General features: G+C 41.7%; 1 protein-coding gene across 17 annotated transcripts in view; it reads left to right on the forward strand.

Annotated features, from left to right (window-relative positions):
* Nucleotides 1-6,235: 6,235 nt before the first annotated feature.
* Nucleotides 6,236-26,148, forward strand: part of MRTFB (myocardin related transcription factor B) — a 146,898-nt gene continuing 126,985 nt past the window's right edge. For 4 of the 17 annotated variants that reach the window (XM_061599921.1, XM_061599899.1, XM_061599918.1 and 1 more), the window contains exon 1: nt 7,908-8,380. In XM_061599921.1, coding sequence (XP_061455905.1) covers nt 8,328-8,380 — 53 coding nt within the window. In that variant the 5' untranslated portion in view covers nt 7,908-8,327. The other 13 variants (XM_061599909.1, XM_061599903.1, XM_061599911.1 and 10 more) reach the window with 9 other exon arrangements.

The raw sequence follows: 26,148 nt of genomic DNA on the forward strand, positions 1-26,148 counted from the left end.
GAGAAAGAAAATACAAAAACGTTAAAAAATGTTTTGGCACCAGTGTTGTTAAGCTAAACCTCCAAGTATTTGAGCTTCTTTTTTCCTGGTCTTTTAGAAATTTGCTGACTATTATAAAATGTCATCCCTTTATTATCATGTTCTAGTGATTCTGGGTGATGATACCCAATTGCGCCTTTCCCCTAACACCTTTCTTCTGCTCCTCTTTCATGCTGTATTTATATATGATTGATTGCATTGATTCCACATATAGTGCAGAATATAAAAAAACTTGAGAAACAGAAAATGAGTGGGGAAGAAGAGCAGCACTAAATATATAAGCCCAACTCTTTGCAGATGGATGTAGGGATATGCTTGCACCACCCTTGTTCTCATTCCAGGGATAAGCTTGTGAATCCCACACCTCCTCTGTTAACACTCATTGTCAAAAGCTCGTTTATTCTGCAAGAGCCCTGCCTGCATTGATTTTAAAAGCCAAGAGGGTGTTTTTGCTAAAGATATACTAGAAAAAAACATCATTACCCTACAAATATGAACAGTTGAAATAATACTTTGGTAACTGCAGTGACCCAGCCAACCAGAGACATTTAGATTAACTGTGGAGGAAACTGAACCCAGTGGTGCAGTGGACGCAAGTGGGGAGAAGGCTGTTGCACTCAGGTCCTACTTGTGGGCTTCCTACTGGCAGCTGTGAGAACAGGATGTTGGAACTAGATGGGCCTTTGGCCTGATGCAGCAGCCAGCCTCTTACGTTCTAGGCTCTGGGCCTAATTGACTTCCAGGGACCCCACCCCTTTATATGGTAATAAGTATTTGGTAAGCCAGCCCCGCTGTGTTTGGGGACCCTCCTCAGTCTGCTGAGCGGGACCCTGGATGTCTGCCTGAAAGTCCCTCCCTCCATGTGGCGATAAGGGCAGCAAAGAAGGATTTCTATGCTGCCTCTATTGCGTCCGCAGAGTGTTGTCCCAGGAGGCTGTTCCAAGTGGTCCGGAGCCTGGTCGGTCCAGTTGCCCCGGAACTGATGGAACATGTTAAGGCCTCCTGTGATGAGTTTGCAAAGCACTTTGCGGATAAAATCGATCGGATTAAGAGTGCTATTCCGTGCACTGTGGACACATTGAGCGAGCCGGAGGCAGCCAGTGGTGCTCTGGTGGTGTGGGATCGGTTTTGGCTTCTTCCTTCTGATGAAGTGGACAAGGTGCTTTCAACCTTAAAGCCAACCACTTGCTTACTCGATCCTTGCCCGTTGTGGCTCATTATGAGCTGCAAGGATAGACTGGGCGAGGGGATCAAGGCGGTGGTGAATGCGTCCCTGGAAGAGGGAGTAATACCATCAGCCCTCAAGGAGGCAGTAATAAAACCGATTCTAAAGAAGCCCTCCTTGGATCCCCAAGATCTGAACAACTTTCATCCGGTCTCAAATCTGCCATTCTTGGGCAAGGCGGTTGAGCGGGTGGTGGCGCAGCAGTTGCAAGCACACTTGGAGGAAGCGGATTATCTGGATCCATTTCAATCAGGCTTCAGGCCTGGACATGGGACTGAAACGGCCTTGGTCGCCTTGGTGGATGATATGAGGTAGGCGCTGGATAGGGGCGAATGCACCTTCCTTGTCCTCCTTGATCTCTCAGCGGCTTTTGATATCGTTGACCACTGTATCCTTCTGGACCGTCTGGAGAGGTTAGGTATAAGGGGCACTGTATTGCAGTGGTTCCGTTCCTTCCTCTCTGGTAGGTACCAGAGAGTGGCATTGGGGGATGAAGTTTCGGATCTTTGGCCTCTCACTTGTGGGGTGCCACAGGGTTCTATCCTCTCCCTGATGCTGTTCAACATCTGTATAAAGCAGCTGGGGGCTATCATCAGAGGATTTGGGCTGCAGTGTCACCAGTATGTGGATGACATGCAGCTCTACCTCTCATTCAAGTCCTCACCGAGGTTGGCTGTAGAAACCCTGTCCAACTGCCTGGAGTCGGTGAGTGGCTGGATGGGAAGGAATAAGCTGAGGCTGAACCCTGACAAAACCGAGGTACTGTTCGTGGGAGACAAGGGAGGGTTGGGGGATGTTGACCTGGTCCTCAATGGGGTACAATTACCCGTGAAAGACCAGGTCCGCAACCTGGGGGTCATTCTCGACTCCCAGCTGTCCATGGAGGCTGAGGTCTCGGCTGTGAGCTGGGTGGTGCTGTATCAACTCCATCTGATATGGAGGCTACACCCCTACCTTCCCAACCATCTGCTCCCATCGGTGGTACATGCCCTCATCTTCTCTTGCCTAGACTACTGTAATGTGCTGTACGTGGGGTTACCCTTGAAAACGGTCTGGAAGCTGCAACTGGTACAGAATGAGGCGGCTCACCTGATCAAAGGCAGCCGCCGGCGAGATCACATCACTTCAGTGCTGAAGGAGTTGCATGTTGCCAGTTATTTTCCGGGTCCAATTCAAGGTGTTGGTTTTGACCTTTAAAATCCTATACGGTCTCGGCCCAGTTTATCTGAAAGAGAGCCTCCAGCCTCATCAAGGATGCCGCGCAACAAGATCAGCCTCAAAAGGCCTCCTCTCTATCCCACCAGTTAAAACAGCTAGACTGGTGAGGACTAGGGAGAGGGCTTTTTCTATTGTGGCTCCCACTCTGTGGAATTCCCTCTCAAACGATCTCCGTCACGCCCCTGCTATGATGAGCTTCCGCCGGGCCTTGAAGACCTGGCTCTTCAGACAGGCTTTTGGGGTGGGTTAGGTTTTTTATATTGTTGAGATTTTAATGTTTTAATGTATTTATGTTTTTATTTTGTACGTTGCCCAGAGTGGCTGGACAACCAGCTAGATGGGCGACTAATAAATCTAATAAATAAATAGACTCTCTCAAGGTGGCTACCCAGAGATCAGAAGCACACAGGACACCTGTGAACATGTACACACCCCCATTCAACCAGGATTGTCTACTTCTGATTGGCAGCTGCTCTCCAAGGCCCCAATGAAGGTCTTCACCAGGGCTGGGCTGGAATTTAAGATCCTTTTATGTATGGCAGGGCGGGGTTCCCAAACAGATAAATGCTGCCCCTGGAACTTCTCCTTGCAGAGAAATGCGGAGCAGGTAACATATGGTGGTGGTTTGATGCTTCACTTACAAGGTCCATTGCTTTTCTACATACATTGCTCCTCCCACTCAACTTGCATATTTATAAATAAAAAGAAACACAAGGGCTGGGATGCTAGGCCAACATTGGCAAGGATCGGAACATGTGATTGCCTAATTAGATATATAGTAGGGCAAAACACTCATGGAATATTTCCCCATTCCATGTGTATGGTTTCCTTTTCCAAGATCTAATAATGTGCCTTTTATCTTGATTTTGTTTTTGGAAACTGGAAATTGTGTGCATGCTTTCTTTTGAGAAGCCCGTTTGGTTCTGCAATAAAGTCTGGTTTTCTTATGATTATTTTTGAAAAAACACAATAGTTAAGGACCTAAAGGAGAATCAGTTGTAAAACTTTTGTTTACAGAAACACTAAACTAATCTGGGCATTCTTTCAAGTTGTACAAAGTTTGTCAGCATTGCTAACGATAAATTCAACTGCATTTTCCTTTGGGAACATTCTGCTTTGGGGTTTTTTTTTGTCTGAAACAGTGATGCACAAGTGGGGACCTGTAACAAAATGTTGCTGTGTATCTTAACAGGAGTGCTCCTGTTCAGGGCCCCCAGCTAGGCCAGAACAAGAGCCTCATAGCAGTGTTTCCCGACCTGTGGGTTGTGAAGCTGTGCAAGTGGGCCATGAACTTTATAACTAAACCCCAAATAATTATTGCTTGTAATCCTTGACTGATATGATGAATACCTCTTCTACAGCCTTCTGTTTTGTGACAGTACTCACCAGGTACCTCTATTTTTGCTGCCCGTAGCAGCCATTATGTGCTGGCTTCCACAGCACATTTATCAATATATGAGTACCAGCACCCAATTTTTTTTATCAAAAAAGCATAGTTTATTATATTACTTCTTATTACATTTGTAGCCCTCCTGTCATGGAACCCAAAGCCGTGTACAGTGTTTATATGATTGATAAAAACCATAATTTATCCATTTCACTTGGCTCCACAGACACCTATGCTGTGTATGAATCTGGGTTAGTTGTTTGCCTAGTTCCAATACCTACCTTGTGGTCTGTTTCTCCTTACCTTTCATTTCTGGCCATTCTTGTCAAGATATGTATTTATTATATTTAAAAAAATGATTTTCACAACCATTTTTTGAGGTTGGTTAGGCTAAGAGACAGTAACTAGCTGAAGCTCACTAAGAGTGCAGTCTTATATGTGTACACACCATACACTTAAAGCATATGACTTCCCCCAAACAATACTGGGAACTGTAGTTTGTTGAGGGTGCTGGGACCTATAGCTCTGTGAGGGGTAAACTACAGTTCCCAATATTTTTCAGGAGTGGAAGTGCTTTAAATGTTTGGTGTGTGTAAATCCCATTGAGTTGATTGAGATTTACCTAGGATTAAACCCCACTCAACTCAGTGGGATTTACTTCTGAGTGGATATGGATAAAACTGTACTGTTTGTGAACTTACATCTGAGAAGATTGAAAAAGTCCCAACAGTCCTATAACGCTTTGGGTCCCAACCTGTTTGGTATAACAACCCGCAAGTCCAAAGGTATGGTGACTCATCAATTTATTACCACATAAAGTTTTGACCTGACAACTCCTGGGATAAGCATCTGGTGACAAACTGTCACTGGATCTACCACCAGCCAGGAGAAAGCAGTTCCCAAATGTTAAAATGTAATGTTTGGTTGAAATGAAATGGACAGCCTTCAAATCAATTACGACTTATGGCGACCCTATGAATAGGGTTTTCACAGTAAGTGGTATGCAGAGGTGGTTTACCATTGCCTCCCTCTGAGGCTGAGAGGCAGTGACTGGCCCAAGGTCACCCAGTGAGCTTCATGGCTCTGTGAGGATTTGAACCCTGGTCTCCCAGGTCGTAGTGGTTACAGCATTATAATATGCCAACGAAAAGAGGCCTGATGATAAACGTATTATCAGACTTTTGAACACCTTGTTGACTTTTTTAAAATCAACAATCTAACATCCCCAAGTTTCATATAATCACCATTACAGATAATAAGGTGGTCACCTCTTTTTCCAGCCAGACTTCCTATGTAACATCTGTGTGATAGGAAGGAACTTAACAGGTGCAGCATTAAAAGTATGCTAATCAGATATATTTTAAAGAGAAAAAGATGGCAGGAAAATCTCATCTTTAATTACACTGACCCTGAATAGTAATAGGCAGGGGAAAGGGTTAAGGATAATTAATTTGAACACGTACAAGTTTGTAGCATCTTAACAGATTTGTGACCTTAAAAGATTTGTGGTGTCAATTTTTGTGCCTTGTGAGACCACCAGAGCTTCTGCCACAACACTCAGCATAGACCCATTGAAATTAATGGACCTGGTCAGGTCCATTAATTTCAATGGGTCTACGCTGAGCAGGACTTAGCTGGATCCACAACCCAATTCTAACCAGGTCTATTCAGAAAGTAAGTCTAATAAATTCATTGGGTTGCATCCAATGCTAGTTCTACTCAAAATAGACCCATTGCAATGAATGAACATTGCTGAGGTCCATTAATTTCAACAGGTTTACTGTGAGTAAAACTTAATTGGATACAACCCAGTGGGACTTACTCTCAGGTAAATGGGGTCAGGAATGATTGTATCCAGTGTTACTCAGAGTAGACCCATTGAAATGAATGGCTATGACTAACTCAGGTCCGTTAATTTCAGTGGGTCTTCTCTGACTATCACTTTAGTTGGATACAACCCAGCGTCTTTGGAAGTGCCACAAGCCTTTCTGCCCGTTTTTTAAATTTTTTGTTTGTTTGCGCGCATTCTGTTTATGGGGAATAAGAACTCTTAATGGAGTTATGTGTCGCTTCTCTCTACAGTACGTGTTAAGGGGATTGTGGTACGTATACTGAAAATGCCACAGGGCAGGTCGGCACCCTCATACAACTTGTGCCAACCCGCCTCACAAAAGTGGCAGAAGCAGCAGAAAACAAAAAAGCGTGGAAAAATACCCGGATGGAATAAGAAGCGCCAGAGCGTTAGGAAAACCGGGGGGGGGGGGTCAACAGTTAAGCGCGCGCGCGGGAGCGCAAGAGATGGAGCGGCGCGTGCCTTCTCGCTCGCCAACACCTTTGCCCGCCTCGCGCTCGGCCGCAGAAGAACCGCCCAATCAGCGGAGCGCTTTGGTCTCTCCCCCCCCCCCCGGCTAGTTCGCGCGCGGTGCTCTCCCCTAACCCCCCCAACCTCCTCTCACCCGAGTTGCAAAGTCTCGCCGCCAAAGCTCGCGAGAGGACATGTCCGCGGCAGCAGCGGCCAGAGAGGGTGAGTGAGTGAGGGGTGGACTTCGGGTTCGCGCGGGGGTCCACCTTGACGGGGAGGAGAGGAGGACGTGGTGTGTAGATATATAGATATGAGAGAATTAATCCCTTCCCATTCTTTCTGCTGTCCCGTGACCGCAGTGACAGCGCTGGCTTGAAGCAAGGGGGGGGGGAAGAGAGAAAGAGAGGCGGGGCGGGAGTTTTCAGTGTGCTTCTGCCCCCCCCTCCCTGCGCGCGAGTGCGCCGCACGTTCCGTGGTTTGGGTTGGTTAGACGAGCGACTGCAGATTATTACCTCAGGGTCCGGAGGGGGCGGGGCTTCCAGGAGGCTGCGTACTCCGCGAGCTCCCTCCCCAGAAGTGGCTGCATTTCTAGCCCCAGGAAAGCTGCCACAAAGAGTCAGCCAGGGCCATCTTAACTATTTATGTATTATTTATTTATTAGATATATATCCCGCCCTTCCTCCCAGTAGGAGCTCATATCGATCTGTCTGCGTTTGTGCGCACCTGCGTGCACGCGCCGCAGGGTCCTAATCTAACTTGCAGGTTCTTAGGTAGGATTCTGGGAGGAGGAAGGGGTCGGAGCCTCTAGGTAGGATGGCTTCCTTCCCCAAAGTCAGCAGGACTGAACGTGGAGAGTGAGGGGGATCTGTTAACGATGTCACTGGTTAATAAACTTCTGGTTTGCTCTACCTGGAAGTTCAGGAATGGTAACAGAAGTTTAAAACAGACACGCAGAGGGGTGTAGTTGTCTGGGATTGTAGACCCTTTGTTGGTCTTTGTAGACTAGGGTTGCCAGGTTCAATCCCTGAGACTGATCCTGTATCTTTAGGAGAAGAGAGAGTCAGCCAAGTGCAGGTGTTCTTGCAACCCTGTAATGGGAAAAACCACAAGGTGGAATTCTCCCTTCCCTCTGCACACCTTTTAAAGATACAGAAGACCTCTTGGTTGCCAGGCCCGGCCTCCACGAGGTCTTCTGTATCTTTAAAAGTTGTGCAGGGGGGAGGGAGAATTCCACCTTGTGGTTTTTCCCATTACAGGGTTGCAAGAACACCTGCACTTGGCTGACTTTCTCTTCTCCTAAAGATACAAGATCAGTCTCAGGCCACGGACCTGGCAACCCTATTGTAGACCCTTTGCTCTTTTGGGAGGAACCCTGCTCCTCCTAGAATAATAGAATACAGTAGGGCCCCGCTTTACAGCGTTTCGCTTTGAGGCATTCCGCTGATACGGCGGCTTTCGTTTTCCATTTTAAAGGGTTTTTCCCCCTTTTGCGCCATTTTCGCACGATGCGGCCCATCAAAGTCAATGGGGTTCCGCTTTACGGCATTTTCTGCTTTACAGCGGGGGTCCGGAACGGAACCCGCCGTATAAGCGGGGGCCCTACTGTAGTTGAGTTGGAAGGGGCCTGTAACACCATCGAGTCCAACCTCCTGCTCCATGCTGGAATCCAATTTAAAGCATTCCTGACAGGTAGCTCAGTCTTTCAGCAGTTTTTGATACCATTGACCATGGTATCGTTCTGGACCAGCCCTGTGGGATGGGCAGAAGTGCTACAGTGGCTCCATTCATACCTGCGACATCATGTCCAGAGAGTAGTCTTGGGAGAGTGTATTGGGAGGCCACTGTTTGAAGGAAAGGAAGGGGGGCTCAATGCAATCACTTGTCCCCCTCAACACACATGCTTAGCACTGATGGGATACAGATTTTTTATTTTTTTGGAGCAGGGGGATATCACTGTTAACAACATTGCTTCCCCCCCCGCCTTGTCCTGAATTACATTTTGTACCTTTCACTTATGCTATCAGAAGTAAAATCTTTAACTTTTTTTGGTGGGAAGAACTTCCTTGCTGCACTGATGCAGAGGGAGATGCACAACCTTGAAGTCCATAAAGAACAGATGTTGCTGCAAAGGGGAGGGTTGGATTCTTATTGGCCAGATGAAATGCTTTGGGGCCCTCAGTCAATGGGCCACCAGTTTTCTTTCACTCAGGTAGTATCAGAACAATATTTGGCTTTTATACTATGGTGTTTTTGCAACAGTAAAGTAGCTTTTATTCTAATAACTTTAGAAATGTACACAAAATGGCACTGTGTTGCTTGTCACTGTTGATGTCATGGATGCTATATCATGAGTCCTAGCTTGAAGGTGCTGAGAAAACAAGATTTCTCAGAAGCAGCTGAAGCCCTAATTTCAGGGATCCCACATGAAAACTGAATAACAACTGTAAATATTCAACAAGCCTTTTAAGTAGAGATTTTATCCCACTCTGTGTCTGTGCTAGAATTGATTTTTAAGATGTTTTTAAAGTTGTTTTTTTAAAAGATGTTTTGTTTTAAAGTCTTTTCTTTTTAAGATGTTTTAAAGTGTTTTTAGTGTTTTTGTTTGCAGCCCTGGACTCCTTCTGGAAGGAAAGGTGGGATATAAATTTAATAATAAATAAATAAATGAAATAAAATCATTGCAGTTAAAAGAAAAATTTAATTTGTGTTTAACAAATTGCACAGGGTTAAGTTAGACTTAAGTTACTTGAAGTATAGATACAAGAAGACAGGGTAACTTGAACCCCTGAAGAAATTTTAAGTAGTCCACTTGAGGCATTTTACCAGAAATATGAGTCTTCCAGTTATCACATCTTCATAGTAGCAAAGAAAAACACACAGTTATATAGAATCCCAAATTACATTTTGAGCTGCGTGCTTTTATAAGCTGATTTAATTATTTTAGCAACAATATCTTCCATATGTGAGAGAAATATTTACAGAATATCTTAGAATACACATCACATATGCCAATGAAGCAGGTATATAAGGGAGATGGCTTGTCATCTTTTTCATATTCAGATTTTATTAATTGTTATCATTAACATATATTTACCTCTGTCCTGCATTTTATCCTATGTTCACAAGTTAGTTCTTGCGGCTTATGTGAGCCTTCAGTTTCCAATATAAGAACAAATTGTGTGGTCTTCCCCCTCCCCTTTATAGCTTATATGAAGTAAAAAGCTGGTCGGTTTGCTCTGCTGGATATATTTGTCACTTTTGAACTTTTGTAACCCTTGTGTATCTGTACATAATGTAAAAATAGTTTTTATTACCTTCAGGTCTGGGGCCTGGAGATCTTAAACTGCTGCTTATTGAACTTAATTACATAATCATTAGTCCCTCCTCTTCCTGGTACTAATCCTTTTATCTGTCCTGTAGTGCTCTCGTGCCAGCATGGTGGATGTCAGGGATTTTTCTTTTTTAAAATCATGCTGAATCTGTGCAGTTGTACCTCTTCACTTGTACATCTGTACCTGCAAGAACTGAAGTGTATTTACATCAAATCAGGTCAGTTTTAGGCACAAATGGCAGTGTTTCTCCATATTCGCCATGTATAAAGCTGGATTAGAGGGAGAAGAGTTCTACCCTATAATCTTTTTCCTGACATGCTAGATTCCCCCCCATAGGCTTTTTTTTATGGAGTACTAGATCATGTGACACCTTTCCCCAAAGTCTGTAGTCCAGATATAGGTTTGTTGCCTCAACTGGTATTTGTGAGGTCTAAGTTTGATTAAAGTAGATATTGGACTGTAGCTGGGGGCCTTACTAGTGTGAACAGAGAGGACTATTACCTTCATTGTGTCTTGTGTGCAGTATATTTTCTTAATGCGGTTTTATTAGTACTAAGGTTTTTGCTACAACCTTAAACCTTGTCTCAGGTTATCGCTACTTAATCTAGTTCTTTATGTTGTTTGTGGATCCTCATATATTTGCATAGTGGCTGAGCCTGTTTCTCACTTATGGTTCCAAATTATTTAAGAAATTGTTGAACTGCACTGGTGCCAGGACATACCTTTGTGGAATACAACTGATTTTTTTAAAAAAATTAATACTTACCCTTTGGGATGTCTGATTATGCTTGGTAGGTGCTTGCATTAGAATCACAAAAGCCAAAAAGGCATGGCATTTTCAAGATTCAGCTGCTCATGAACCTTTGTATTCCCATTTTACCTATTAAATAAAAAAAGTTCCATTCTGAAACAACAAATTTGTAGGTTTGTTAAAATGTTTTATTTAGCAGTGCAAACAAACCAGTTGTATTACACATCAGTGTTAATAACTAAGGGTAGATATTTATTGTTTATGTAAGGCATAAACATCTTCTATTACCATTGCTTTCCCATTCAGAACAAAACATTTCTTAAGTCTTATTTGAATATGCCTGCTATTTTAAGATGCTTTGCTGAAGCATAGTTCAACATTTCAGTGGGTGTTTTTTAAATGTTTGAATTTTAATCTAAATATATTTGGGGTCTTGTTGATTCTACATATTTGGCTAAAACAGAGAAGCAAGCTTTATAGGATGATTTCTGTTGAGAATATAATAGCATCAGAGCAGGTTGAACTTGTTTTAGGACATCTTGCAGAAGAGTGAGGACTGTTCTTCCTGGGGTGATCAGTTCCCATAGGTGCTGAATAATGATTGTGATAATTTTTGTTCAGTAATAAAAAGGAGAATTGGAGTTAATAATACTCCTATTATTATTATAGTTCCTTTAAACCTAAGAGTTGATCCTGATCTATATGGCCTTAACCTTTTAAATGGGATGGGATGTGCCATCCTTATTCTTCCTGCCTGGGAACCTCTGCACACTAGGAGGCAGTCAAGGACCCCTCCCTCCTATCAGCCTGGTTTATAGTGGAATCCAGTAGATTGTGCAAGGGCTCATCTGAGCCTTCTATGCTAGAAAGATAATAGAGAGACCTTGGTGTCATTATAGTGAATAAATAGATGGGATCCTTTGCATTTTTATTACAACACAGCCATTGAATAGCTGGGATAGTTATATGTACAGTAATCAGTGAAGTAATGTTTACATAACTGAGTGTATGGTTACATAAATGCTGTGAACAAGAGTTATAGCATAACAGTGGTATTCTGCTGATCTTATAATATTAATTTGTGTATATAGGACTTTAAAGTACTTAAAAATGTAAGATGACCAGTGCTTTATACACACTGGTTGGTACACTATGAATTTGGACAACAATTAAGGCAAAATAAACAGCTGAAGTACAGCAGTCACTAGAAGCTAACCAGCAATTATCCTCAGATGACCCCATATTAATTTTCCTTTATATTGAAATGTTTTGAAGTTTAAGTTTACATTCAGTACACATTTTGTATATTAAAGATGTTTGACATAAAGCAGCCCTTCAAGAGAGAGAGAGGCTTTCTCTGTGTGTGTTTTTTGCAGAAATTGTACATGTTCTAATCAATTTCCACCTTCCATCTATCCTTCTGTAAAAGCAAGTATTGCTATATAGAATTTCTGAAATTGCTACTTGGGGAAATATTCCTAGTTTGAAATATAAACTGGAGGGGGAAAGTAGGGAAATTTGTTGGGTTTGCTTGTGTTTTCAGAACTTGTCATGTAGTTAGCATAAATTTTTGCCACCACAATGATTCTGATAGCAAAGGCTTGGTGCATAAATGTTCGTGTTGCTTCACCCCCAATTAACAATGGAGAACTTTAAACATTCCATCTTCCCCCAGGAAGAGTCAGTGTTTATTAAGTAAGCCATGTCCAGTAAAGGGATTGTCTGTTCTGGGTTCAGTTCTACATAGGAATTGCATAGCAGGGTCAAATCTTACATTCTGACAACACTGTCCTGTACTATTAATCCTGTAATATTAATAAAATATTCATTTCTAATACTTGAGCTGGTTGACAAATGTTACGCAGTTGAATGGTTTGTTCTGCTGATCAGGGACACTGTAAATTAGTTTTACCTTCTCCATGTTTTCAGCAGAAATGGGAAAACTGGACCTGCTCCAGCCACACAAAGCAGCTTCCTGAATCAGGAACTAGGAGTTTTTGTATATATAAATAAATGTTAAGGGGAAATTTTAGATTTTGTAGGTTTTTTTGTGATCTTTCATTTCCAGATTCACATTGAGTGTGAAACAGACTGTAAGGGACACGGTTTTAAGTGGTTAGTGTTGAGGTAAGTAAGTTTACATATCAGCATGCATGGGTACCCTCAAATCGTATTGTAACTGAAAGGTGCAATTTGTGAGAACTACAAGATTTTCCAACTTTTCTGCAGGATTTTCATAACTCTCCTTCACAAGCAGCAAATTTATCTTGTGCTCAGCTCTTGACAGTGCTATAGTTTCCATTGTTGGCTTATGTATTCTTAGATGTAATACAAAAATAGCTGCATGAGTAAAAGTTTGTTATTTTTTGCTAGATTTCTTCCAATTTTTACTTGGCAAAACTAATTGCTGTTCAAATTATGCTCTAATAATGGCTTTAGATCCCTGTGTGTGGGTATTACACTTCTGTTTGCATATGACGGGTGGTTGGACATCAGTCCCCCACTCCATCTACAGCTCTGTGCCTGCTGGAAACTGTCTGCAGAAGGATAGGGGACACTCCAGAGCAGCATTTTGGGTAGCGGGGAAGATGGGGGACTACATACGGGGTGGGAGGGATTATATCTCTGTTTATTTCAGGCCTGTGGCAGGATCTTTTAGATCCAAGATAATATATGTATTTTAATGTATTTCATAGGTAGGCTTTCAAATGCAATAGTAGTTCCACATTTCTTTGGCAGTTTTTCCTTTGCAAGTATTTTATTTATTTTTAGGAATGTCACTTTTAGGAATGCTCATTGAAGAATTCTTCATTGATTTTCTCATTCAAGGATTCTAATTCTAAATTATTTTGTGAAATCAAATTTGTAATTATTGGTATTTGAAAAGATCCATGTGAAAGTTGGTCTTCACTGTTTTGCAAGGTTTGGATACTGTGCATGTTTTTTGAAGTAACTGAAGAATTAGAATGGAGTCCTACTCTTTTAGAACTAAACACATTTATATTATAAAGGCAGAGGGCCTTCTCAGTGGTGGCCCCCAAATTATGGAACGAAGTTTTTGACTAGGTGTGCCTGGCGCCAACACTGTTATCTTTTCGGCGCCAGGTCAAGACTTTCCTCTTCTCCCAGGCATTTTAGCATGTGTTCTATATTGTTTCAAATTTTTAAATTGTGTTTTAAATTGTTTTTTTAAAAGATTATTTTAAATTGTATTTGTTTTTAGTTATTGTAAACAGCCCAGAGAGCTTCGGCTATGGGGCAGTATATAAGTTTAATAAATAAATAAATATATTCAGGGTGTCTCAAATGCCTTTTGATTAGTCTGCTTAGATTTAGTCTTTGTAATACTAATCAGATATACATTGTAGTTATTGAATAACGAGTACAGCTCAAAATAGCATAAAACTTCAGAACAATGTTTACACTGCATATTTTAATTGGGTTCCTTAATTGCATATTATTATTATTTATTAAATTTCTATCCCCCCCTTCCTCCCAGAAGGAGTCCAGGGTGGCACACAAGAGATAAACCACTAGAAGCATCTTAAAACATCTCAAAAACCAAACATGTTAAAACACCTTTTTTAAAAAAAAATCTTTAAATACATTTAAATAAGTAATTCCAAAACAGACGCAAACTGGGACATGGTCTCTGCTTACAAGCTTGTTGAAATAGGAAGCTCTTCAGTAGGCTCCAGAAAGGTAGCAGAGATGGTGCCTGTCTAATATTTAAAGGAATTCCAAAGGGTCGGTGCCACAACATTAAAGGTCCGCTGCCTATGTTGTGCAGAATGGACCTCCTGTTGAGATGGTATCTAAAGGAGGCCTTCACCTGCAGAGCACAGAGAATGACTGGGTATATAAGGGGTAAGACTATATTCAGGTATCCTGGTCCCAAGCTGTAAAGGGCTTTGTGCACAAAAAAAACCACCCACACCTAATGGGCAGCCAATGCAATTCTTTCAGCAGCAGGGTTACATGTTGCTGATATCCTGCCCTAGTGAGCAGTTGTGCCGCTGCATTTTGTACCAGCTGCAGCCACTTTTGTGCATTGCCCCATGGAAGTGAAAGTCTTGTAGCCTTTTGTATGTGTTTCAAATCCAGTTCTATTGGTTATCTGACAAAGAGTGCTATATAAAATGATGTATTTCATTTACTTTGCTGTTGTTTTCACTTGTTACTATGGAGTCCGGTTTTTACACATAAGATCAAAGACATCATACAATCAGATGTAGAATATAATTGAACTACACCTTTTTAAAATTCTCTGCAGTAGTTATGACATAGAGAACTATGAAACCGATTCTGTTTCCAGTGGAGCTCATTTTCCCTCAGCAGTTTTCCCCCATCCCAGCCACATGGTAAACTGGTTTTGAAACTGAAGGAAGTTTCAAAACAGTTTGTGAGAACATAAGAACATAAGAAGAGCCTGCTGGATCAGGCCAGTGGCCCATCTAGTCCAGCATCCTGTTCTCACAGTGGCCAACCAGGTGCCTGGGGGAAGCCCGCAAGCAGGACCCGAGTGCAAGAACACTCTCCCCTCCTGAGGCTTCCGGCAACTGGTTTTCAGAAGCATGCTGCCTCTGACTAGGTTGGCAGAGCACAGCCATCATGGCTAGTAGCCATTGATAGCCCTGTCCTCCATGAATTGGTCTAATCTTCTTTTAAAGCCATCCAAGCTGGTAGCCATTACTGCATCTTGTGGGAGCAAATTCCATAGTTTAACTATGCGCTGAGTAAAGAAGTACTTCCTTTTGTCTGTCCTGAATCTTCCAACATTCAGCTTCTTTGAATGTCCACCAGTTCTAGTATTATGAGAGAGGGAGAAGAACTTTTGTCTATCCACTTTCTCAATGCCATGCATAATTTTATACACTTCTATCATGTCTCCTCTGACCCGCCTTTTCTCTAAACTAAAAAGCCCCAAATGCTGCAACCTTTCCTCGTAAGGGAATTGCTCCATCCCCTTGATCATTCTGGTTGCCCTCTTCTGAACCTTTTCCAACTCTATAATATCCTTTTTGAGATGAGGCGACCAGAACTGTACACAGTATTCCAAATGCGGCCGCACCATAGATTTATACAACGGCATGATGATATCGGCTGTTTTATTTTCAATACCTTTCCTAATTATTGCTAGCATGGAATTTGCCTTTTTCACAGCTGCCACACACTGGGTCGACATTTTCATCGTGCTGTCCACTACAACCCCGAGGTCTCTCTCCTGGTCGGTCACCGCCAGTTCAGACCCCATGAGCGTATATGTGAAATTCAGATTTTTTGCTCCAATATGCATAATTTTACACTTGTTTATATTGAATTGCATTTGCCATTTTTCTGCCCATTCACTCAGTTTGGAGAGGTCTTTTTGGAGCTCTTCGCAATCCCTTTTTGTTTTAACAACCCTGAACAATTTAGTGTCATCAGCAAACTTGGCCACTTCACTGCTCACTCCTAATTCTAGGTCATTAATGAACAAGTTGAAAAGTACAGGTCCCAATACCGATCCTTGAGGGACTCCACTTTCTACAGCCCTCCATTGGGAGAACTGTCCATTTATTCCTACTCTCTGCTTTCTGCTTCTTAACCAATTCCTTATCCACAAGAGGACCTCTCCTCTTATTCCATGACTGCTAAGCTTCCTCAGAAGCCTTTGGTGAGGTACCTTGTCAAACGCTTTTTGAAAGTCTAAGTACACTATGTCCACTGGATCACCTCTATCTATATGCTTGTTGACACTCTCAAAGAATTCTAATAGGTTACTGAGACAGGACTTTCCCTTGCAGAAGCCATGCTGGCTCTGCTTCAGCAAGGCTTGTTCTTCTATGTGCTTAGTTAATCTAGCTTTAATCATACTTTCTACCAGTTTTCCAGGGACAGAAGTTAAGCTAACCGGCCTGTAATTTCCGGGATCCCCTCTGGATCCCTTTTTGAAGATTGGCGTTACATTTGCCACTTTCCAGTCCTCAGGCACGGAGGAGGACCCGAGGGACAAGTTACATATTTTAGTTAGCAGATCAGCAATTTCACCTTTGAGTTCTTTGAGAACTCTCGGGTGGATGCCATCCGGGCCCGGTGATTTGTCAGTTTTTATATTGTCCATTAAGCTTAGAACTTCCTCTCTCGTTACCACTATTTGTCTTAGTTCCTCAGAATCCCTTCCTGCAAATGTTAGTTCAGGTTCAGGGATCTGCCCTATATCTTCCACTGTGAAGACAGATGCAAAGAATTCATTTAGCTTCTCTGCAATCTCCTTATCGTTCTTTAGGACACCTTTGACTCCCTTATCATCCAAGGGTCCAGTTGTCTCCCTAGATGGTCTCCTGCTTTGAATGTATTTATAGAATTTTTTGTTGTTGGTTTTTATGTTCTTAGCAATGTGCTCCTCAAATTCTTTTTTAGCATCCCTTATTGTCTTCTTGCATTTCTTTTGCCAGAGTTTGTGTTCTTTTTTATTTTCTTCATTCGGACAAGACTTCCATTTTCTGAAGGAAGACTTTTTCCTCTAAGAGCTTCCTTGACTTTGCTCGTTAACCATGCTGGCATCTTCTTGGCCCTGGCGGTACCTTTTCTGATCTGCGGTATGCACTCCAGTTGAGCTTCTAATATAGTGTTTTTAAACAACTTCCAAGCATTTTCGAGTGATGTGACCCTCTGGACTTTGTTTTTCAGCTTTCTTTTTACCAATCCCCTCATTTTTGTGAAGTTTCCTCTTTTGAAGTCAAATGTGACCGTGTTGGATTTTCTTGGCAATTGGCCAGTTACATGTATGTTTAATTTAATAGCACTGTGGTCACTGCTCCCAATCGGTTCAACAACACTTACATCTCGCACCAGGTCCCGGTCCCCACTGAGGATTAAGTCCAGGGTTGCCGTCCCTCTGGTCGGTTCCATGACCAACTGGTCTAGGGAATAGTCATTTAGAATATCTAGAAACTTTGCTTCTTTGTCATGACTGGAACACATATGCAGCCAGTCTATGTCCGGGTAGTTGAAGTCACCCATTACTACCACATTTCCTAGTTTGGATGCTTCCTCAATTTCATATCTCATCTCCAGGTCTCCCTGAGCATTTTGATCAGGGGGACGATAGATCGTTCCCAGTATTAAGTCCCTCCTGGGGCACGGTATCACCACCCACAACGATTCTGTGGAGGAGTCTGCCTCTTTTGGGGTTTCGAGCTTGCTGGATTCAATGCCTTCTTTCACGTATAGAGCGACTCCGCCACCAGTACGTCACAATGCAAACGACTCCATATGTGGAACAATGCCACACTTGGCTGTATTTCAGCAGCCACTATTCCACAAATGTAACACATGAATCAGACACAGGCCTACGATTGAGTAATTTTATATTATATTTATATTATATTTATATCACCAATACGTGAGATGGGATGGTAGTTTTTTAAAAGTCACACGTATTTCTGGGCTGGAGCAAAACATGGATACAAGCTTCTCTAGGCATTAATCTTAAGAATAGGATTATTGGGGTGTTTGACTCAACTTCTATAAGGGTATTTTTATTTGGCTGTATTTTGAAAACCAAATAATCCATGCATCTAATACGGTGGTGCAGATTATAAATCAGAATAAATGAGGTGGAGGAACAAATTAATAATATAAAATTACTCAATCGTAGGCCTGTGTCTGATTCATGTGTTACATTTGTGGAATAGTGGCTGCTGAAATACAGCCAAGTGTGGCATTGTTCCACATATGGAGTCGTTTGCATTGTGATGTCTGTTTTCTGTGACATTGTGTTAGCATAGTTAAAATTGCTGCCACTACAAGAGAGCAACTTGACACAAATTGTTTTATGTAGGGCAAGGAGGCTAACCTGTGGCCCTCCAGATGTTGCTGGACTTCAGCTCCCATCAACCCCAACCAGCATGGTCAGGGATGATGGGAATGTAGTCCAACAACATCTAAAGGACCACTGGTTAGCCACCCCTGCAGTAGGGAATGGTTCCTATGTCCCTTTTTCAGTGGTTATTGCACTGTAGATTAAATGTATGAATTGGTCCCTGTTGCCTTTGGCTGCAATCCAATACACACTTACTTGGGAGTAAGTCTCATTGAACCCAGTGGAGCTTAGTTCTGAGATTTATTTATTTATTTATTATTTCAATTTATATACCGCCCTTAGCGAAATAGCTCTCAGATTGTACTGGATTGAAGCCTTAAACACAGAAAATCTAATCATATTCATAATGTTGTAACTTAAAATATCCCCAGGAGTAAAGTCTATTGCAATCACTTTCCTCAGAAAAAATGTTTTAGACCAATGTCCTAGTATATTAAATGAATGTAAAGAAATATGTGGTTTTTATTCCATACCATCATTTAATTTTACTATCGTGTGTGTGTGTGTGCATGTGGGAGAAAGAGAGTAATATGAACAGATTCTGTGAATGCGTTGAAATTCTAACTGCATTGTAATTTATGATTCCTATGGGGCAGATATTCCCCAAAATCAATATTTATCCACATTGTTTTAAGTCTCTCATGCTAAGTAAATATAAATAGTAAATTCAATCTAGTCCTGTGTATTACACTTGACAGTTCATTGCTGTGTGTGTCGTTAGTCAGGGAACATAAGTGAACCTGTCAGGGAAGTGTATAATTAAGTAGAGATTGATTCTTTTAGGCCCCAGGTACTAAACTCTTCCCCCACCCACTCAGAATGGATTAGAGATTAAAATTGATGGTTTGACACTAGTAATGGACTAATATTTGCATATAGAACATTTTGTTTTTTTTAAACAACTTTTTAAAATTCTGGGAATACTTGTAAAAGTGACAGTTGCCCACAAGAGTAAAATGTATAGGGTTGTTTCTAACTAAGGCTGCAATCCAATACACACTTACCTGGGATCAAGTCTAATTGAACCCAATGGAGCTTACTTCTGAGTAGACGTGTATGGATTGCAGCCTAATTTTTATTCAGAGTAGGCTCATTGAAATTAATAGCCATGAGTAACGTTCATTCCTTTTAATGGGTCTACTCTGAGTAGGACTTAGTTGGATACAACCCATAATTAAAAAGTACATGTTCAGTGTGTGTGCTAGCTAGCTAGATTTTATGGAAAGGGCCTCTCATTAGATCTTTAAACTGTCCAGATCTTATATATACATCAAACATGTTGCACTGGAAGCATGCATAAGAAATAATTGCTGAATCCAGAATAAAATTCATCAGTAACTGGGAACATGAGCATTTGTAGAGGAAATGATAGGGAGGGGATTTGGGCTTACAGGAAGTGCATCCACTCATCCTGCAACTTTGTCGTTGTTGTGTCTCTTTATAGACAAGAACACACCTTTTGTTTTAGCACTGTCAGGCAGCAAACAGCATCACACATAGAAAGAATCTGAATAAGGACTGTAATCTTGTACACATTTACTTGGGATTAAATCCCAGTGAATTCAATGGGGTTTACTTCTGAATAGAGACGTATAGGATTGTACTGTTCATGTATTTACACTTCGCTTGTATAACTCTTCCATCTCTAAATAAAATGTTTTGCTTTTACTGTTGGACCACCCTTCTGGCACTTGTGCAAGTTCTTCTTCCTCTCTCCTTCCTCCCAATCAGTATTTTCAGAAACCCAAAGTACAGCTCAAAATAGCGTATTCACTATGCAATATAACTCTTAAACTCTTAAAACCTCTTGTAAAGTTCCTTACGGTTGCAAAATCTGGTAAGGTTTTGTTGTATCATTGTCATAAAATATTTTATGTAACAACAGTAGCATAATATCTTTTATTGGAACCAACCAAAAAGATTTGCACATCCTAATAAAGATTTGCTGTGCCTTTTGGAGTTTTTTTCCTAATAGGTCAATATGACTACCTGCAAGTCTATTTATTTTACCATTTATGTCCTGCCAACATGGTTGCACAGGGTGGCTAACAGCATATTCCAGCCTTTCCCAACCAGTGTGCCTCCAGATGTTGTTGGACCACAACTTCCATCAGCCTCAGCTAGTATTGCCAATGGTCAGGAAAGATGGGAATTGTGGTCTAACAACATCTGGAGGCACACTGGTTGGGAAAGGCTGGCATATTCAATAAAACACAAACAATAAAGCAGTATCAATTTAAATGATTAAAATAATCACATTAAAAACAATCCTACAAATCAGCAACACAACAAAATATAAAAACTGGATTCCAGTTTCTTTTCTTTTTAATCAATAAGGCCTGCTGAAATTTTATTTATTTATTTATTAAATTTATATCCCGCCCTATAGCCGAAGCTCTCTGGGCGGCTCACAACAGATAAACATCCAATATACAATTAAAACATATATTAAACAAATTGAAAACTAAACCTAATCAACACATAAGCAACTACAAAACTCAATGCTAAATATTAAATGTTAAAAAAGTATTAAATTGATTGAAATATTAAGATGTTAAGAAGTTAAGATATCAAATATCAAAATGTTAAAATATTAAATATTAAAATGTTAAAATGCCTGAGAGAAGAGGAGGGTTTTTACCTGACTCCGAAAAGATAACAATGTTGGCGCCAGGCGTACCTCATCAAGGAGAGAATTCCATAATTCGGGGGCCACCACTGAGAAAGCCCGTTTTCTCGTTGTCGCCTTCTGGGCTTAACAGCAAATCTGTTAATTGGAGATCATGGACGCTGTGACGTCCTTCCCCGCCTGTGACCACTAGTGATGTCTCACCACTGTCAGACCCACGTTATGATGTGCAGCCCACCTCTGGCCACCCCCAGTCAAGAACGTCAGGTTTATTCTTACCCTTTACAGCACTAGCACCGATCTCAAAAGATCCCACTGCTAGGCAGCACCACCCGACACTCTGTAACCCCTTTAGCCAATAGACTGTGCCTAATCTCTGCCTGGCTATTCCGATACCTTGTGTCAATGGGTATAGATAATTTGTAAACCCCCCTGCAGCCCCTTGGCTCTGAAGCATACAGCCCTGGGTTTCTCTGTGGGACTGGATATACTTTCCTCCGATCCGCTGCTGCCACCATTCGATACAAACTGTTCAGCCTTGGTTACTTTGCTCTTCCCCCTGGTATGTGTATCCCAGCTGAAGGAATCAGGCTTTTATTTAACCAAGAAATATTTATTAAGAATTAGAAATAAGATTACTTAAGGAACATTTTACAAGCGTATGGTTTCATCTATATTCTGTTATGTACTTGACTTCTTACTAATCGCCTCAGAACTCTGACTCACTCTCAACAACAATAACAACCTCCAAACACCACCTCACAGCCACCACCTCAATTCACCACCAAACCTCCACCCAGATTCAACTGTCATTCTTCCATTTATACTCCCAGCCATTCAAACACTCAGCCAATCATTCAGCATTCTACTGCCCCGTACTCCCCCTCCTCTTTCACTCCACTTACCATATATCTTCTATATAACCAGCACTTACCATATTTACAATATAAGCAGGAACATCACAGATGCTTCTTGCATAGGACCTAATCTAAGTCGAACCAGTTGTGAGGACTTGTCACAGCAGGCCACAGTGGGTTGAAGCTCATCAAAATGTAAGCTAGGTTGTAATAGATATCTTACTACTTGGAAAAAGATTCCCTGGACAGCATTGCACGGACACCATGATGCAGAGAAAATAGGCTTCAGGTGGACTGTAGCCTGTGTTTGGTTATGTTCATCCCATTGTCTCTGTTGCTTAATTTTTCTCACTTCTGTGGAATACCACAAAGAAGCGCAAGGACATCAAAGCTATCATATCTTCTGCCTGAGTTAACTCCTTATTCCAGAGGCAATCTAAAGGCTTTAACAGGCAATGAGATTGGCTGGCAACATTTTGGTAACCCACTGGACCCAGCAGCTTTTCAGGGTGGGGCATCTTAATTTACCCACCACCCCTGCAAAGGACTAAAGTTATAATTTCCACTCACACAAGGTAATGATCTATCCATGACCAAAGAAGTAATTGTGCTATTCCATACCTGCAGAGTACCATCGGCCTGCCTAGAATAAAATCCAGAGAATCACCGGCAACCTGTGTTGGGCCAGTTAAACATGGATGCAGCTGCCAGGTGGCACCATGAACTCATGAGGTCCCAATATGGATCTTGAAGTTGTTCAACGCTAATAGGTTTAGGGATCTCTACTCCAGTTCTAAGATAAAATCAATCAGTCTGTTAATGCAGGAGTCAGTTCATTAGCAGAATTTCTGGCTCGCAGCCTGGCATTAGGGATGCGCTTTGATACCAATGATGTTTCTCATAAAATACTTTGTTGGCCACCATGACCCTGACCCTAGGCTGCTGCTGACAGGAAAATCAACTGGGGGCATCAAGTTCTCTTGTCTTACCCTGCGAGATCTCAGTAAAGTGTGCCAGATTGGTGCCATTATGAAGTCCTGTTTGAACGGTGCCCAAACTGGCATTGTAGAGCAGAAATTGTAGGCTAAGTGAGCAGCCAGCTCCACTACTTCTTCCAGAGTTGGAAGAAGGACCAGAAGTAGGAATTGCTCTTAATACTCTAATCCCACTTTCCTTTTCCTTGCCTGCCCAGGCTACACCCAAAGGCCCATCATTCTGTCTCCCATACACTTCTAATCGGGGGCATGCTCTACTTTCCTCCTCCATACCAAGCTTGTTCTGCAAAATGCCATATGCACAGCAATTGTGCAAGTTAAAAATAGGAAAACACCATCTTAATTAGGGGCTTTTTGCATTGCTATAAACTGCCCAGGGACCTTATGGAGAACGGCAGGTAAATGTTGTTGTTGTTGTTATTATTCATTCATTCATTCATTGGCAATCACTTGTGGCTGAGTAAGATTGTCTTCCAAGGTAAGGTCTTTATCAGTGGGTCTGTAAGTGACTGTGGAGGCCAATTCTGGATCCACACAGCCTCCCACAGTGAGGACATAGGTTTCCAGATGGAAGATGGTCGCGATGAGGATTTGTTTGACGTGCCTTCCACTTAGCTCGTTTGTCCCATTCGCCCTGTATTTGTGCTTCTTCGAAGTCCATAGCACCTTTGATAATAGCCGACCTCCATTTGGGATGTTCATGGGCCAAGACTTCCCAGTTCTCGATGCTCATGCTACATTTTTTTAGATTTGCTTTAAGAACATCTTTAAACCTCTTTTGCTGTCTACTGATATTCTGTTTTCTATCCTTAAGTTGGGAGTAAAGTAGCTGCTTTGGAAGATAGTGATCAGGCATTTGAACAACATGGCCAGTCCAGCAAAGTTGATGTTGAAGGATCACTGTTTCAACACTGGTAGTCTTTGCTTCTTCCAAAACTTGTGTTAATAGTGGGGATACGGGAGGAGGAAGACTTTGCTCCATAACCCTCTTCTTCATCTTTTAAGCAGGTACCCTAGAAAACGTCTCCAGCTCTCTCCTGGAGAAAACAATTTCCTTGGCTGTTCATTAAAAAAGGTACCCATCCTTATCTTACCCCTGTATTATTCCCTCCAGGTCACAATCCACCCTTCCTTCCATTTCCTATCTCACCATTTTTTTTATGATGGAAGTCAAAAGGATCATACATGGGGTTCCCAGGCAGTCTTCCAGACCCAGACCTGCTTTGCTTCAGCAACGTGGCTGCATCATGTGCCTTCTAACCATAGCGTTAATGTCATGCTTGCTCCTCCAGGACAATCCCTCTTGGTATCACTACTTCTGACACTTGCTCAGTGTTTTGTTGGGGTGGGCTGGATCAGATGCTTTCCTCTCTGTGTGAGAGACACAAACTGCTAAAAATTGCTAGAGCCTTTAGGCTTTTAAGCAGTTGGATACTGCAGATTGCAACACACCCACACAAATAATATTCAGATGCTATATAATCTGGATCTTAAGTGTTTGCATTTATGTCCCCTATGCCAAAATGAACATGGAATTCATTTTCAGGATATTAATGTTTTGACATCTGAAAAACCATTTCTCAAAGTGTTTTGAAAATCAGGTTAACTTTAGGCACAGTGCCAGTAGCAATGAGAGAGGGGCCTGTAGTTATACCACCCATTAGGATTTGACAAAATTGTGAAACCCAAACTAATCGTAAACAGGACAAAAGTTGCCTTCTGCATTATTTTTTAAATGTTCAAGTAGTGGTTTCATAAAGCATCTTTAGCAAAAATTGACCAATTACTCCACATTTTCTGTAATGTTCTTGTATTAGAAATATGCTGTGAAACTAATAGTGTGGTTCATGTTTAAACTGTATTGTTATATTATTTAAAAAAAGAATAGCTCCAAAGGAACTTTAAAAAACATCAACCTTCTCTCTACATGTATGATATAGTGCTCCATTCAGTGCTTAATGTCTTAGGCTGCATTCCAGTACACAGTTACCTGGGAGTAAATCCCATTGAACTCAGTGGAGCTTACTTCTGAGTATACATGTGCTGGATTGCACTATAAATTAAATGAGAGGTACTGGGTCTCCCAGCCTGTCTGGAAGTTCCTGTATCTTGTCCAGAAATCCTTTCTGCTAATCCTTGTCTTGTCCGAATGAAGAAAATAAAAAAGAACACAAACTCTGGCAAAAGAAATGCAAGAAGACAATAAGGGATGCTAAAAAAGAATTTGAGGAGCACATTGCTAAGAACATAAAAACCAACAACAAAAAATTCTATAAATACATTCAAAGCAGGAGACCATCTAGGGAGACAATTGGACCCTTGGATGATAAGGGAGTCAAAGGTGTCCTAAAGAACGATAAGGAGATTGCAGAGAAGCTAAATGAATTCTTTGCATCTGTCTTCACAGTGGAAGATATAGGGCAGATCCCTGAACCTGAACTAACATTTGCAGGAAGGGATTCTGAGGAACTAAGACAAATAGTGGTAACGAGAGAGGAAGTTCTAAGCTTAATGGACAATATAAAAACTGACAAATCACCGGGCCCGGATGGCATCCACCCGAGAGTTCTCAAAGAACTCAAATGTGAAATTGCTGATCTGCTAACTAAAATATGTAACTTGTCCCTCGGGTCCTCCTCCGTTCCTGAGGACTGGAAAGTGGCAAATGTAACGCCAATCTTCAAAAAGGGATCCAGAGGGGATCCCGGAAATTACAGGCCGGTTAGCTTAACTTCTGTCCCTGGAAAACTGGTAGAAAGTATGATTAAAGCTAGATTAACTAAGCACATAGAAGAACAAGCCTTGCTGAAGCAGAGCCAGCATGGCTTCTGCAAGGGAAAGTCCTGTCTCAGTAACCTATTAGAATTCTTTGAGAGTGTCAACAAGCATATAGATAGAGGTGATCCAGTGGACATAGTGTACTTAGACTTTCAAAAAGCGTTTGACAAGGTACCTCACCAAAGGCTTCTGAGGAAGCTTAGCAGTCATGGAATAAGAGGAGAGGTCCTCTTGTGGTTAAGGAATTGGTTAAGAAGCAGAAAGCAGAGAGTAGGAATAAACGGACAGTTCTCCCAATGGAGGGCTGTAGAAAGTGGAGTCCCTCAAGGATCGGTATTGGGACCTGTACTTTTCAACTTGTTCATTAATGACCTAGAATTAGGAGTGAGCAGTGAAGTGGCCAAGTTTGCTGACGACACTAAATTGTTCAGGGTTGTTAAAACAAAAAGGGATTGCTAAGAGCTCCAAAAAGACCTCTCCAAACTGAGTGAATGGGCAGAAAAATGGCAAATGCAATTCAATATAAACAAGTGTAAAATTATGCATATTGGAGCAAAAAATCTGAATTTCACATATACACTCATGGGGTCTGAACTGGCGGTGATCGACCAGGAGAGAGACCTCGGGGTTGTAGTGGACAGCACGATGAAAATGTCGACCCAGTGTGCGGCAGCTGTGAAAAAGGCAAATTCCATGCTAGCAATAATTAGGAAAGGTATTGAAAATAAAACAGCCGATATCATCATGCCGTTGTATAAATCTATGGTG

The sequence above is a fragment of the Rhineura floridana genome, chromosome 17, assembly GCF_030035675.1.
Source record: "Rhineura floridana isolate rRhiFlo1 chromosome 17, rRhiFlo1.hap2, whole genome shotgun sequence".
In the NCBI taxonomy this organism is placed as follows: Eukaryota; Metazoa; Chordata; class Lepidosauria; order Squamata; family Rhineuridae; genus Rhineura; species Rhineura floridana.